Raw genomic sequence first — 16,113 nt, forward strand, 5'->3', positions numbered from 1 at the left:
AAATAGGCAAAAAGAAAAATGAAATTAAAAAAAAAAGAGGTAAAAATAATAATGTCAACATATAATGAGTGTGAGTAATGTTATCAAATTATATTATATTATATTACGATTATGATGCAAAAAAAAAGGAAGAAGGAAAGAAAAAAAACAAGCTACAAATAAACAGATCATTAGAAAAAAAAACGGAATGTGGTAATAAATTAAGTCATAAATTAAATTGAGTTGATTAGTCTTTTGAATCTAAAACTTGTTTAACAGGTTCTGAAGAATTGACATACAATCCATGCTCTTGAATATATCTAATAACAGAATTAGGTAAAAGATATTGAATAGACATCCCACGTCTTAAGAATAATCTAATCTTTGTAGAAGAAATATCATTATAAATCAATTGAGAGATTACTAATACATTTCTTCTATGCTCATACATGATATCATGAGATAATAAGAAGGAACGAACATCAGAACCTGTTCTTTCTAAAATCAAACAACCGTAATTACCTAAGATATGATGTAAATCTTGGTCTGCCCATACATTTGGTTCCCCCATTGATTCGATTAAATCACCACCTGCTAATAACATAATCTTACAACCAATTTTTTCACCAGTAACAGATTGAATACCACCTCTTTTCACATTAATTTCATGATTGAAATGATCTAATACCTTAGCAGTTCTTGTATAATTCACTTGTAAAGATTCCCAAGCATCAACCATTAACCAAGACGAAGTTCTTTCACAAGCCAATTCGCACATTCTTACTCTATGATGAGCCGGAGCTAATCCTGATTTATTATAATTATCGGAGACAGGTGAATAATACCCACCAACAATTTCGAATCTTGTTTGTTCGATAACTGCATCCAAAGCCATTTCAAACATTCTTAAATGCAAATAAGTAATTGGAGAAAATGAACCACATGCTACGATTACTAATGGCAATTTATTTGGATCTTGCAATTTCTTGGATAAACGATGAGTTGGGAATTCATAATTTTCTAAAGTTCTGGCTTGACGTACAATTCCGTGCGGAACTTCTTCTAAGTCAGCAATTTGGGATTTCAAGACACCCAATGTCGAGAAGCTTACCCTTGTTCCCGACATTCGATTGTAATCTAAGGTTGTAGCATTTGAATCAGTATCCGTAGTAGTTGTATTTTGTGACGCCTTGGTTTTCTCATCATTATGATTTGTGTCATCCTCTGAATCAATAGCGTTTGTTTTTGGTGATGAATTCTGTGAACCGGATTCTATTATTTCATCTTCCGAAATATTTGTAGATAATGGTTGAAAATCAAACTGATTCAATGGGATGTGGTTCTTATTTTTCTTATTTTTAGTTGATTTTTTATTTTGATTCTTATGAGCATGAGAAACAGCCTCTAAATTGAAAGGAGCATCGATAGTCTCATTTAAATCAGCAGGAACGAATGGCACAATGGGAACTGATTTAGGAATGGTTGATTTAGGGTCCGGTGGGGGTTGCAATTGTTCATTAGGAGATGGTGGCTTGAAATCTGGGTCTCTTGTTGGGTCCATAGTGAAATTTTAAATATTGAATTTTGAGTCTAATAATGAAATGAAAAAAAAAATTAATAAATTATAGTAAAAATAAAAATAATAATAATTAATAATTAATAATTAATACTGTCGAAGAAAGAATTGAAGAAAGTTAAAGTGTATCCAAATATATATATATATATTATCTTTTTATTACTTTCTTTTTTAATTTTTTTTTTTTATTTTTTTTGTCTTTTCAATGACAGTCCAGGTCAATTAAAAATGCAATAAACTTTAATCTAATATAAAAAACAGACAACGACACCTTGAAGTTAATACGAAAACTCTCAATAAAACGACACCTAAATACACGAGAGTTGTCCGGTAAGAAAATTCCAGATCCAGTTCCAATACGTAGTAATTATTAATCTCGTTGTAGATTACGTGATTCAACGATATGAATATTGGAATTGGGAGTTTCTGCAACAATATTAACTTCGTTTATTATTGTGTCGTGAATACTGGCTGCCTGGTTTGATGTTTGTAAACAGGTCATGAATGAAATAGAACAAAAAAAGCCGTTTGCATGAATGCAGAAAGTGAAAAAAAAAAATGACGAAGAACGAGAATGATGCGCCCAAAATGGAAAACACTCTCGAAGCCGTGCGGCATTGTCTCCGCAGAAACTAACAGAGAAACGTCCGCAGCGGCATCAAAGTCGCGTGACCGGCGGTGTTATAATGCGATGGGCGGAGTTATGACGGTCTCATGAAGTTCGGCGGCAACAGGAGTATAAAGGCATATATCTAAGCAGTACTATTACGACTCTATGTAGTTGGTGCACGCTTCTTGGCATTACGAGCCTCGTAACGGTCACGCTGGGCATTGATACGATCCTGGATCACGTGTGCAGTTAGGTATTCAAACTCACCATTGGACGTCACGTGTGGGTCGCCCAGCTTGTAGGTTAGACCCCATTCAGCAGCTGGACTTCCTCCAATAACGACACCATCAATGTAGCGGCAAGATAGTACACTTAGAACACGTTCTTTTAATGACATAATGGTCCCTCCATTCTCGTGGGTGATGTGGGCGATCACCACACCACGTGGGTGTCTCTTGGAAATGTTTTCTAATTGTTCGATATCGCCTGGATGGAACAAATCAAAGTCCCCTGTTAATACCACCCATTGGGATTTATCTTTAATGTCTTTAATACCATCAACTAGTAATTCGTTTTTTTTACCGTCTATGACAAAACAATGTTTATCCACACCGTTTTCACCAGTACTATATTTTTGTAACTCTTCTAGGGTAAGCTTGTCATTAATATCATCAACAGTCTCACCGTTTAATATACGATGAATGATTTCAGTAGTACTAACGACGGGTGTTCTCTTAACTTCCATGAATCTATCCATTTTTTTCATTAATGCATAGCAATCTTCTCCATTAGCATCCAAAGTAATGTCATCACCATGTACCACATAACGACATTCGTATCGATCCATCCATTCAGGATCAGTAACATAAGGCGCATCTTTCACAATCTGACTAACCCATCTAATAGATTCAATATGCTTGTAACGTTCGTTTTCATGCATGACAGGTAAGCATCCCTTATTAAGTCTAATGGCTTCATCATTATGGATACCGCAAATCAATTTGTTTTGATTATATGATGATACCGTTTGCCGGGCTTGTAAAATAGCACCTGAATGGCCGTGATGCGTGAAATCAAAGCATCCATCAATCCAAACTCTATATTTCTTATTATTTAATGTCATATTATGATCTTGTCCTTGTCCTTGTAATAGTTGAAACAGTCTATATCTATAAAAGTAGTCCACAAATTAATCTATAAAAGGTATCTAGCTTGTTGTTACTAAAATATAACGAGTTTTATATTTTTATTTGCTTGTTTTGTTTTTATTTGATAATATTTTGTTCTATCTTCTCTATGATTGTCCTTACTCTTCTGGATTTTCATTTTTTTTCATTTTTTTCCTTCTTTTTCTTGATTATATAAAAAACACGAGCGGTCCTCCCTTTTAAGTTCGGATTACCAAGGCAATTTAATTAAATTGACTAGAAGAAATCTGCAATAATACAGATTTTGCAGATGATAAAGTTAATATATCTATAACAGTTGGCTATATATACATATTTTACTTCAAAGTACGTATATTTATTGTGCTTGGTAGTAGTTCACTTAGTATTCATGTGAGAATGAATTATATAGGGTATGGAGCCTTGTTTTGATTAGGACGTGGAGGAACAGGGCGAGTTGGAACAGGGCGAGGTTGTTGTGCTGATGACTTTTCAATACGTTCAACGCTGAAGGTAGATGCTTGATGAGTCGGTATAGATGGAGTTGAATCATTACGCTGAATAGATTGTTGGTATGTTCTAGGAGGTATTGGAATTGTTGTTTGGTTATTGGAATTAGGAGTTGAGTGGGGTTGTTTTTGTTGTGATCGTGAGGACAAAGATATTTGTGATTGAGCAGCAATAGGAGGTGGTGTTGGTGTATTTGAGTTGGTTTCAATTACATCGACAATAGTATTATCTTTCTTCTTTTCGGAATCATTGTTATGATTGTTATGTCTATGACCATGATGGAAGACTTTATCACCTAATTCCTTCACTTCATATAATACACCTCTATTACCCTTTTCAGATTCTCTAGCTAATTTTTCAGCTTCTTCTTTAGAATGTTTTTCAATAGCCCTCTTAACAATGAAGTTATAAACCATCGCGCAATTTCTTGTAGAACATGCGTGTAGCCATGAAAAGAGAACACCCAATAATGGAACTAAACTGATTGCTAAATCTATTGCAATATTTCCATGCATTTTGGCAACTAATTCCCCGGACAATTCAAAATCCTTAGTAGCTTGTTTAATTAGTTTATTGTGTACCCAATACATCAAAGCTGGGCCAATCACGGGCAGAATTGATAGCATTGGTCCCCAGCCGATTGTATCAGTCCAACAACAACATCCACAAACACTGCGATCATGCATCCATGCTTTAGATTGTAAACGTTTGTAAGCTTTACTTTCCTGCTTGGTACAATAATCAGGTAACTTCAATCTTTTTCGATTGCCTTCGTCATCAATCTTAACATAGTATGGGTCCCTTGTAGGCTGAAAATGTTCCCCAGCAAATTCAACCGCACTATCTTGTAAAAACCCTTGGCCTGCACTAACGATTTGATCTTTAAGAAATCCTGACATTCTAAAATTCTTTCAAAACTTCAACAATAATTAGTCGGGTAATAGAAAAATCAATCAATATTTATTTCGACAATAGCAAATAAATAATGTCAAAGAAACATTTAATCAGTGGCTTCTAATTGTTTGTTATTTTTTTTTAGAGTAATGCTTTAATTTATTTTCATTTATTTATATGAAGAAAAAAAAAACACGATAGTCAAAATTTTAACGTTCTCGGGTTTTAAGCTTGTTTATTTATTTACTTTCCTGTCAGCCGAGAATATAAGTATCTGGTTTGGGTAATTTTGTTCAAATGTGAAGCAGATTCAATTGACACAATGGGAAGTCGTTTTTCGACTAAATTTCATTTCTCGTCTGCAATATTTCGGGATTAGGAATTATGGTTATTTCCTCTTATGTTCAATTTTTAGGTTAGTTTAGTACAAATGGTCCTTCGTTACCTTAGCTTTTTATCTGTTTCATCATCGTTACCTCCAAGAAGTCGGTCAGTTTCTTCCATGTTATCAGACGTTGGTATATCATCGAGATCAGCAGAATTTGGTATAATGCGTACATTATTGGTAGCACTAAAGGAAACCTTCCTTGGAAGACCAGGATGAACATTACTTGGCGTGCTTGAGATGTTCAAATTATTGTTATTATTATTATTATTATTATTATTATTGCTAATGTTAGAAACACTTCCATTAGTAACATTCTTAGAAGCACCAGAATTTTTAGTTTTAACCTCTTCTATTTTCTTCTTATCTTCTGGTACAATACGTAGTAATTCAGCAGTTCTAATCCATCTTCTTCTTCTAGTGTATTTCCCAAATGAGTCTTGAGTAGAAGGTTTCTTCCAGGCATTATCGTAAAAAATAAATCCATCATCAACATTTGGTTCTGTCATTGTCTTTGGTTTTGTACTAGGAAGTTGGATTGCACCGTCATTAGTCATATCTAATCTCCATGATCTATCTATCCATTTCCACATTAAACCACCATTGGTATCATCTTCAGGTAATTTGAAATTATCTGGGGATGGTGCCTCATTTAAAAATTCATCAGTCCAGGAACTTCTTTCGTAACTCAACATACTGGAAGTCCAGCCAACACCAATCCAGCGTCTTTGATTTTCAAATAAGACATAGGTGAATCTAATTGGTCCGTTATCAACTTTTTCGTTAGTAGTCAAATCTGTACCCTCATTTGTCATACTTGTAATCATTTGAACTTTCTTTTGAACGCTAGCGAGAATACCTTGTCTCTTACTTATACTACTTCTCAAATCTAGGCCTGTAATATAAAACACCATCAATCTTATAAATTTAAATCTCCACAATAATTTTCTAGTAACTTTTGACCATGGAGAATGGTATGTTAAAATAAATATACCTCCAGCTAATAGTAATTTTTTTGGTGGTAATAAAATTAGCGTTATAAAAATATAGAATGGAGATAGGAAAATAGTCGTAGTTAATAATTTTTTAATATCTTCATTGCTAAGATTAGTCACCGGTGCCATAACTAAATCCAATTTATAAGTTACTTTGTTCATAATTAGAATCATATCATCTAAGCTTGGTTTAGAAATCATTTCGGAGCTCACATATTTGTCTAATTTGGAATACATTACAAACCCGCCTACAATGATTAAGTGACCAAAATATCTGGATAACGTATCGAAATATGTAATTATAGCAATATACCACAATACTAACAAAATACTAGACCAAATATTTTCGCTCGACCAACTTAATAAATTTAAGATTTCATCAGCGACAATTAAATAAGGATATAGTTGAACCATAGCTTTGGAAACAACAGGAGGGGTTGAATTTAACAATGGGGAAGACACAATTGGATTACCACTATTGATATTCCCTCTAACATTTGAAGAGTTACTATCTTGATTTTTCATTGCACTTCGTAACACACGGACTGTATTACCACCAATTCTTGTGTGATCAGGATTAACCAAATTAGCTTGATTACTTTTAGAAGATTCAATGGAACTCATCTTAGAGAGAATAATGAATTGTCGAATTACTTAAAGAATACTTAACTTCTTAAAGTGAATGATGTATAAGTTCCTTCTTTTAAAATGGTTACAGGTCTACTTGAATAATGATCTGTTAATAATGCAGAATTGACTCTAACTTTTAAACAGGAGGAAAATCAAATAAAGGTTATATTTTCTTCTAACATTTTGAATGTAGAAAATTTATTCGCCCGAAGTGACATAAGGGAAATTAAGAGCAAAATGAAGAATGTGAAATTTAAATCCATCTCAGAAAATCATGGAGCTCTTCTGCTACCTATTTGTATTACTCAGTTTTTATATAGATACTAAAAAAAACATTTTAAAGACATATATATATGTACTTATGTATTGTTGTGTATAGCTTGAAAATTACTAGATAAGAAGATATGTTTAAGAAAAGAAATATAATTGGTAATAAAAGAAAAAGAGAAGGAATAAAGGAGTCTACACAAAATAATGAAAATACTGGCGAAGAAAATATTACTCTTAAAGCAAGAAAGATAGTTGTTGGTAGCTTAGCTATATCAGCAGATTCAAAGATAAAAAATTCAACTGTGAAAGAAACTGAAGTAAGCAAAGAGAAGGAACAAGGAAAGGATATACACGATAGCAATGAAGTATCTGCAAAAGAAATGAAAAATCGTATTGGTTTCACAATGCGAAGCCAGAAATCACAGATTACGCAGCCTAGTAATGTTAAAATTAGTACATTAATGGACTATCAGCCTGATATATGTAAAGATTTCTTTCAGAATGGGTACTGTGGTTATGGTGATAATTGTAAGTTCTTGCATACAAGAGAGAAGTTAAATGAATATTCTAACGAATTCCGGCCTAATAAAAACGAAGTATCAAAAATTGGAAGACAGAATGAAAGCAAGCCTGTCAATAATATCAAAGACGATAATTCTATACCTAAGGAGTGTAAAATATGTAATAGAGAGCTAAAGAAGCCTATTATAAAAACAAATTGTGACCATTACTTTTGTAATGATTGTTTCGTAAAATCTATTATAAAGTCAACAAACTGTAAGGTTTGTGGGAAGGATACACAAGGGGTTGGTAAAATATTTAAAATTAAAAATTAAAGTCATATTTTGCCAGATATTTTATACAATATTATTTAGACATTTAATTTCTTTGCTAAACTTGGATTGGTTTGGTAAGAAATTTCTGATGAATTCATGAATAATTACATTTTTATAGTTCATGTTTGTAACATTATTAGTTGATTCAATTGTATAATTGATAAAATTTAAAAAATATTTCATTTTTATTTCATTGTTTCTAGTATTGTTGTTTTTATTATTTTGTAACGAGTTTATTAATATTTTACTAATATTCTCAATGATTATTTTTATTTGTAAACATATGGTGTCATTATTGTTAATCTCCATATTTAGGGTATTATACGATAATCGAATTTGAAATATCCATTTTAATCGTTTGTAAATGGTTTTTATGGAAGATGAATTTACTTGCAAAATATTAAGCGACGTTGATTCTTTCCAAACATTTAAGTTACAAAAATTAATATTTAGCCCACAAAATTGAAATATAGTGGTATCCTTATTAGTTTCTGCATATTCTTGAGAGGAAAGGTTTAGAATTTTTTCTAATTTTACTGAAGCGTTATATTCCATAAACCCTTCCCTTGCAACTTGATTGATCTCTTCAATTTGCTTTTTATTGGTGGACATAACAAGAAAGTCGTCAGCAATTCGTAATAAGAGTCGTTCATCATTTGTGGTATTACAATGGAAGACATCATAAGACTCTAAGAGATCATCATATAAAATATCTACTAATAATCCTGAGAAATGAGAGCCTTGAAAAAGGCCATCTTTGCGAATATACGGCCTGTTTTTATAATACATTGTTGTTTGGAAAATTTCATCGTATACTAAACGACGAACATCCGAATTGGAATAATACTTTGTTAATACATTATCTACCAATATATCATTTGGAGTTCCTTGTAATGTTTCATTTATAGAATAAGAAATTTTCGATTTATTTGTCTGATAATTATAAATTGTTTGTGAACGTAAATGAAACCCGTCTTCCTTTGAAAGCAAATCATCGAGTATTGATATCAACTTTGTCCTTGGTATAGAATCGTAGCAAGAATCCATATCAAATTTCATGAAATAGATAGCTGGTAATGATTTGTCGAACTTTTTTTCAAGCTTTGATTTAAAATATTGAATTGCTAATGGAATCTCATTGACAGATTGTATTCTACGGTATCTTGTTTCCCTCTTAGTTCTTAAATATTTTAATATAAGTATAACAGGCTTCTTTAAGCTATGGTAAATTATATTAGAGTTAGTGCTTCTATAAGGAGTGGATAAAACACGAAACTCGCCATTTGCACTTTTAGGTATAATTCTTAATTTTGATGCATTTTCTAAATTTGAATTATCCGATAGTATGGAAGTAAATGGAGATCTTAATAAATATTTCATAAAATATGATTTAATAAATGATTTAGAAATTGAGTGCCATGTGTCTTGTCTAAAATATAAGATTTCTACTTTCGAGGAAACGTTTGTAGCATAAAAATGAATTGAGATCAAATTTGATATTAAAAAGGTAAATAGCCAGTAAACAAAATGGTGAACAAGATTTGTTAGTAATTGAAAATCGTTTAAAGAAGATGAGGATAATTTATGGAGCCAACTAAATTTTGTTACTTGAATATTCATCATTACATCACTAATGGAGATCGAACCACCGATTGGTAAGCTTATAAACGAGCTTAAGTTTGAGAAAATAATTGATTTGTTTTTTTTGGACCCAAATAACTTTTGAGGGATAAGTTTTTCTAATAAAAGAATGATAAATCTTACAACATCTTTGGAGGGAGTTGCATTTTCTAAATGGTAATTGTACGATTGCTTTGGACAAAACTTATTTAGAAACTTTATTGGAAGGTTTTGCTTTAGAATTGAGTTGAAATTCTTATATATTGATTTATAATTCAATTCAATAGAATATTTAACAGATGATGGTAAAGTTGACAACAAGTCTGAGGGAAAGATGCATTGAGTTCGTTTTAATAAATTTTTGAGTTCATTAAAATGTCTATCTCTAAATGATGCATATCTTAAGCTAATATGTTTTGTAGATAGGTCATTTTTATGTGATTTTTTTAAAACCCATGTTGGTGGTGAATGTGGTCGGTTTAATTTATTACCCACAATTTGTATGTAACAATTTAAATTATAGTTAAAATGAAATACTGAATAGTTTAATAACAAATCCATAAAGACCAATGGATCTTTGATGGCATTAAATAGTATTTTCCAATTCACAGATTTCAGAATATGAACATTTGTGTTAATTGATTTGTTTGACAAAAGCTCGGATGTATTTTGAGTAAATTTATATCCAAATGTTAGCAAATTATTAAAGAGCTTTTTATCCAACAAGAAAGTAATACATTGGTTAATAGTGTCCACGAAATTGCTCGTTATCGAAATATTAATTGGCAAAGTTAGAACGTTTGAATTCTTAACAATAAAATGGGTATTCAAGAATTCAAAAAATGAAAAGTCATTATAAGTTTCTAATGAATCTATTTTAGAGTCATCTAAAGAGGTCAAAAATGAATAAAGTGATTCCATTAATATGCATAGAAAGAAATAAAATGTATCTATTTTTCCAATGAAGATAATATCTTATTATAATTCGCAAGTGATACTAAGATATCATTAATTGTTGCAGGGTCAGTAAACTGGCTGTCTTCTAGTATTTTAGAATACGTCGATAACTTAACAGCAGATTCTTTTAGATCACTTTCTAAAGACTCTAAACGTGAGGATAGAAGTTTATCAATTTCTGATAATATCTTCACTAAATCTTCAAGCTTCCAGGACTCGTTATTATTAATAATGAAATTTTGATTTGTCTTGGAAAATGCTTGTCTAATTGATGATGTCTCTAATTGAAGTTCAGTATCTAATTCTTGTAATTTTTTATACCAGTTGGACGCATCCGGATGATCTTCACTTATTGCTGCAAATCGGTTTTCAGATATGAGACTTGTAAATAGAGCACTTTGAAAATATTTGTCTGCTATATCTTGTGAATTAGGCATGATAATATTGTACGTTGTAAATATTGCATTCTCACTTCAAGCACACATTTATTAAATATATTTATTTTTCATGCCAACTTTTGAATTGCCCAGAACTGTTTTTTATTTTTTTTATTTCGTGTCGCGCATGATTACCTCAAGTAGATTACTTAAAACAGAAATATTTCCTTATAATCAACTCTTTAAAATAGTACAAATTTTGGTAGGCTATATAATTTATAGTCATTCAAGAATGTATTTTAAAGAGAGAAGGGTATTTTACAAAATGAAATTAATATTTTATCTCTATATAGTTTTCAATAGAACTCTTTTAAACAATTATTGGAAATTTATTTTAAAAATTGAGGCGATCTTATTATACTTGTTGTAATTAGGATAAGAATAAATTTAAAGCAATTCCAAAATATCAAAGAATAGTAAATTAAAAAAAAATCGCTTTCTAATCTGTGTTTCAATAAAATTATATATATGTGTACCTCAATATCTGTAAAAAGAGATAATCTAACATAGCACATATATATAATTAATAGAGTATGAGTGTGGGGTTTTTCCGGGTAAATCTCGTGCGGATTTTCTAAAGAGATGAGCGCCATTCTTCAGTTTTGAAATTAGTTAAAAATAGAAGTTAATATAAGAAGATAGATAAACCCCTTTTTGAAAATAAATTTCAATACAAAAAGGAATCGATAAATTTTGAATTGCTAATCAATCTAACTTTTCTGTATTATTTCTTATAATTTTCCTTCATCTTCAAAAAATAAGATTGTTTAAACGGTACCTCAATAAATGAATAAATAGTAGTAACAGTAACAGCAAATTGGTACATATCAAATAAATATCAAACATGACAAGTACTACTGATCCAAACAATACTACCATAGCGTCTAGTTTTTTAGACGTTCGCTCCTCGTCAAATATAAAGCTTTCCTTAACAAAAACAATTTCTAATTCACCTACAGAAAGCGGAACTCCCGAAAGATTTGCTAAGATTCTTGCTAATTCACCACGTAATTCAAATTATGATACCAGCATTACAGCAACATCTAATTCTATTAATGGGTTATCGAATTATTTTAAGGACCCGAAAAATACAAAACATCTAATAAAATGGTCTAATTTAGATAAGATTTTTACTATATTAAAGGCTTATGGTGATCCAACTGTTATAATATCCACAAATTCTTATATAATTGTGGGAACCATCAAAGGGATGGTTCTTATATTTGATTTCAATGAGCTACTTCAAAATATTCTAATACCACAATTATCAAGCACAGTAGCAAATAATGCAAATATTAATACTGCCACTACCACTACAGTAAATACAAACAGCATTGACTATTTAAGACAGTCGGTGGATACGATAAAAATCTCATCAGATGGAACTTATATTGCTGCATCATATACATCTGGTGATATTTTTATATGGAACTTAAATAGCACCCCTTTAAATTTATCAAGCATCATAAATTCAAATCCAAATTTCATAATAACAAATAATCAACCTTCAAATACAAATTGTTTACTACCTGCCATGCATATTAATTATCATACAGGAAATTTAGTCAAGAACTTTTTCTTTATTAATTCAAGACATACGGCAGTAGTAGTTTTGGACTTAACTCTAAATAAGCTGGTTTATCACAATGGTCATAGAGATTCCTTGTGGAATTTAATCTATAATTCTAAAACTTTATTAGATTTAATGGACACTAAACTTCTAAATTGCGAATATACCAATAATTCAATGATTGCAATTCTAACGAATAAATCATTTATGATATATAAAATGCTGGCACCAGATTTTCAATGCATATATCATGAGCCAATACAACTGGGATATGAACAGATAACGAATAGTGGTATAAATTGGTCAAATGATAACACAAATTTGATATTTTCAATAAATAATAATTATACATGCTTAACCATAAATTCAATTGACGACACAATTTCAGCGAAGTCTACTCACGTCGTTCCTGAATTAATTCTTTCTTTAAAATGGATATCCCCAGACTTAATTTCAATCTTAACCATTTCTCACCAATTTTTGATAATAGAAACAATTAACTTTAATGTTATATTAAATCTTGATCTACTAGTTTATGAAATATTAATACCACCTAATAAGTTTCTAACTTATAATAATTTTAAAAATCAATTATTAATCCTAACGAACTACAATTTAAAATTTGGGAAATTTATTAGTTGGTCAGATTTGATTTTAACTAATGTTCAAAGAGGTAATTATTTTGATGCTTTGAATTTTCTAAAAATATTTTTAAATGATTTTTTCCCATTGGCTAATTTAATAAATTTGAATTTTGATGCATATGAAAGAATTTACCAATTGAAGTTACCCTTCCTAAATCTCTCATTAGCCGCTATTAAATTTGTTTTAAAAAAGTTTGCCACTCAATCAGATCTAGAAAATTTTTCAATAGACGAAAATGACTTTCATATGAAATTGCATGAATTATTAGACATGATACTAAACATTCTATTATTAAATTATAAAGATTTTCAAGAAGATACCAATTCATTTATTGAACAAATCATTACCTATTTATTTGAATTTGATTCACAGCATCCATCTAATAATGCTACCCTTCCAATTCTATATGAATTATTGTTAGAAATTATTTCTATTCAAAACAAAAGTGTACCTGGTACGCTCACTAACATAAAATTAGTTGACCCCGATGAATCCACGCAGTATTTTATGGATTTTTCACCAATAATAATTAAAAATTTACAGATTTATACTACTGAAATTAAAAAAGATCCAATTGCCTTCAAAAATCTTATAATAAGTTTGAATTTAAATAATAATTCTAATATTTTAGATATTGATTTTGCGGTAAATTATTGTAAACAAGAACATTTATTTGATTTGTTGATATTCATTTGGAATAGGATTTTTATGGACTACTCAACACCACTGATTGATTTTTTCTATTTGATTAATGATCAAACAAAGACCACGCATTTATTTAATGAGCTCGATTTAGTTGATATTAAGAATAATAAATCTACTTTAATTCACATGGAAAATTTAAAATTAACAATATATGATTACATTGGATTTATCTTGACTAGTAGGCAATATCCAATTTCAGACGTTGCAATAAGTTTACCAGTTAATCAAATGAATGAAATAAAATTAAAGTTTTACAACATAATATTTTCAGGAACATCTATTAAATGGCCAAACGATTCCTCTGAATATTTGATGTTTGAAGAAAATTCTTCTTTAGTTCCTGCATTTCCTTATTTATCCTTATTATTTAACTATGATTCAAAGAGATTTTTATCATTATTAAATGAAGTATTTGAAGATTCATTCTTTAGCGAAGATATTTCAAATGACGCTGTTTCATCCAATTATAATTTGAACATTAATAGGCAATATATCATTGATACGTTAATTGATTATTCTAAACAAGTCCATAATAGTATAAAAAGAGATTTAATAACCATATTTATTGCCAAAAATTACCCAAAATACCCTCAATTTATTAATTTATCAAACCATACATTAGACAATCTAATACAGAATTTATGCTCTACAAAATATATAGATACTGAAAATACTGCTAATAGTAATAATCTAGATAATGAAATACTTTTAGAACATGAACGTATGACTTCTTTGGAATCTTTATTAACAGTTTATATTCCCAATGATATTGAAAAATTAATTATACTATTAAAATCAAAAAATTATTACTTGGTATTATTTAAATTATATTCAAAAGTTCGCAAATTTGACGATCTCTTAGAATTAGCTTTATCAGTGGACGATTGTAAGAAAATTTTTGGCAAAGAACTAGATACAATTTTAACTTATATTTGGAACAACGTCTCATCTTCTTTGAGTACAGCGCAATATGCAGATTCAGTGGATAATATTAAAGACGATGCTGATGAAAATTTCTTACAATTAATGAAGATAAAACAATTATTGAAGGAAAATTTTAAAAATATAGTTTTAAGTACATCTGCTGAATATTCTGCAACTATCAATAACCAGTTTGATTCAAGTTTGCATAAGAGTATTATTAAAATATTTGATTCTGGTGATATGGATGATAATAAACGAGTGATTCAACAAAAATATTTAGAAAAAGTATTTCAAATAAATCCAGATTTTATTCATAGTAATAACGATTTACAGAAATTGTATGTTGACCTGTCATGTAGACTTAAGGCAAGTAACCAAAAGGTATTATTGAATTGGCTGAATAATCTAAGTTTAAAGAACTTAGAATCAAATCATTTAGTTAATATTCTGAATATTTCAAAAAACTTTGAAGCATTAGCACTAATTCACACCCGAGTAGGAAAATTTGACCTCGTTGTTGATGATATAGTGCATTGCATTGAAACTTGGTTTTTAAAAGATAAGTGTGATAGAGCTTACAATGACTTAAATAAATTCTTGAAAATTGCAATTAAATCTATTAACCAATTAAAGAATTTAGATGATAATAATGAAGTAATTGTATGTGAAAATAATATTACTAAAGATGTAACACCTCTAGATGCTAATAGAAACAGAAATATGTATTGGATAAAGCTAATCGTTACATTAATAAAGATATATGGTAATTCTTCAGATAAAAACTTAAATAGGGATGACTGTAATAGGGCATTACAATTTTTATTTGTAGGTGTGGCAATGAAAGAATGTAATGATATTAATGACTTCTGGGGGATAATGGCTGGTGTTTTGGAACAACAAGATATTATAATGATGAAAGTTAATACTTTAAAAGATTTGTTTGGTGATATATTTACATCATATGAATTAGAAAAACATATATCATCTCTTTTATTAAAAATTATCGATGAATCTTCCATTGAATTAATAAATGAGTATAAAGCTAGATTGGTGGAAGGTTGGTCTATCTTAAATGATAGATGTGATATTTGTAATAAGAAGATATGGGGAGTGGGTTTGAACTCTTCCTTATTTTTACTTTGGGAAGAGAACGAATTAAGTCATAACTCTCAGTCATACATTTCTGACGAATGTCTAAAGGCAAAATTTAATAATGAAAAATTGATTGTGTTCAAATGTCATCATGGATTCCACGCAAATTGTCTAAGAAATCTGGGCCAAAAGGGTTCGGCTTACTCTTGTTTAACCTGCAATAAAACATGATATATTCATATCCTTACTTATAGATACTGTATATTATATAGACTTTAATGATTAAATTAAAGCCAAATATATTATGTAACG

The 16,113-nt window shown here is 29.9% G+C and overlaps 7 protein-coding genes across 7 annotated transcripts; 2 read left to right on the forward strand and 5 right to left on the reverse strand.

The window, feature by feature from the left end:
* Positions 1-226: 226 nt before the first annotated feature.
* Positions 227-1,540, reverse strand: NMA2 (nicotinamide-nucleotide adenylyltransferase NMA2; the record flags this gene model as incomplete). Its single annotated transcript, XM_004180655.1, has 1 exon — positions 227-1,540. The coding sequence occupies one exon, from the start codon at positions 1,538-1,540 to the stop codon at positions 227-229; it is 1,314 nt and encodes a 437-aa protein (XP_004180703.1).
* Positions 1,541-2,328: 788 nt separating this feature from the next.
* On the reverse strand, positions 2,329-3,288 carry ECT1 (ethanolamine-phosphate cytidylyltransferase; the record flags this gene model as incomplete). Its single annotated transcript, XM_004180656.1, has 1 exon — positions 2,329-3,288. The coding sequence occupies one exon, from the start codon at positions 3,286-3,288 to the stop codon at positions 2,329-2,331; it is 960 nt and encodes a 319-aa protein (XP_004180704.1).
* Positions 3,289-3,735: 447 nt separating this feature from the next.
* TBLA0E01260 (uncharacterized protein) lies at positions 3,736-4,740 on the reverse strand (the record flags this gene model as incomplete). The annotated part of the gene is made up of 1 exon (XM_004180657.1): positions 3,736-4,740. One exon carries the CDS (start codon positions 4,738-4,740, stop codon positions 3,736-3,738), a length of 1,005 nt encoding a protein of 334 aa, XP_004180705.1.
* Positions 4,741-5,176: 436 nt separating this feature from the next.
* Positions 5,177-6,739, reverse strand: TBLA0E01270 (PEX28-32 family peroxisomal membrane protein; the record flags this gene model as incomplete). The annotated part of the gene is made up of 1 exon (XM_004180658.1): positions 5,177-6,739. The coding sequence occupies one exon, from the start codon at positions 6,737-6,739 to the stop codon at positions 5,177-5,179; it is 1,563 nt and encodes a 520-aa protein (XP_004180706.1).
* Positions 6,740-7,149: 410 nt separating this feature from the next.
* CWC24 (U2-type spliceosomal complex subunit CWC24) lies at positions 7,150-7,851 on the forward strand (the record flags this gene model as incomplete). Its single annotated transcript, XM_004180659.1, has 1 exon — positions 7,150-7,851. One exon carries the CDS (start codon positions 7,150-7,152, stop codon positions 7,849-7,851), a length of 702 nt encoding a protein of 233 aa, XP_004180707.1.
* Positions 7,852-7,872: 21 nt separating this feature from the next.
* Positions 7,873-10,392, reverse strand: EST2 (telomerase reverse transcriptase; the record flags this gene model as incomplete). The annotated part of the gene is made up of 1 exon (XM_004180660.1): positions 7,873-10,392. The coding sequence occupies one exon, from the start codon at positions 10,390-10,392 to the stop codon at positions 7,873-7,875; it is 2,520 nt and encodes an 839-aa protein (XP_004180708.1).
* A 1,317-nt stretch (positions 10,393-11,709) lies between these two features.
* Positions 11,710-16,032, forward strand: VPS8 (CORVET complex membrane-binding subunit VPS8; the record flags this gene model as incomplete). Its single annotated transcript, XM_004180661.1, has 1 exon — positions 11,710-16,032. The coding sequence occupies one exon, from the start codon at positions 11,710-11,712 to the stop codon at positions 16,030-16,032; it is 4,323 nt and encodes a 1,440-aa protein (XP_004180709.1).
* Between the last annotated feature and the right edge of the window lie 81 nt (positions 16,033-16,113).

The sequence above is a fragment of the Henningerozyma blattae genome, chromosome 5, assembly GCF_000315915.1.
Source record: "Henningerozyma blattae CBS 6284 chromosome 5, complete genome".
NCBI lineage: Eukaryota > Fungi > Ascomycota > Saccharomycetes > Saccharomycetales > Saccharomycetaceae > Henningerozyma > Henningerozyma blattae.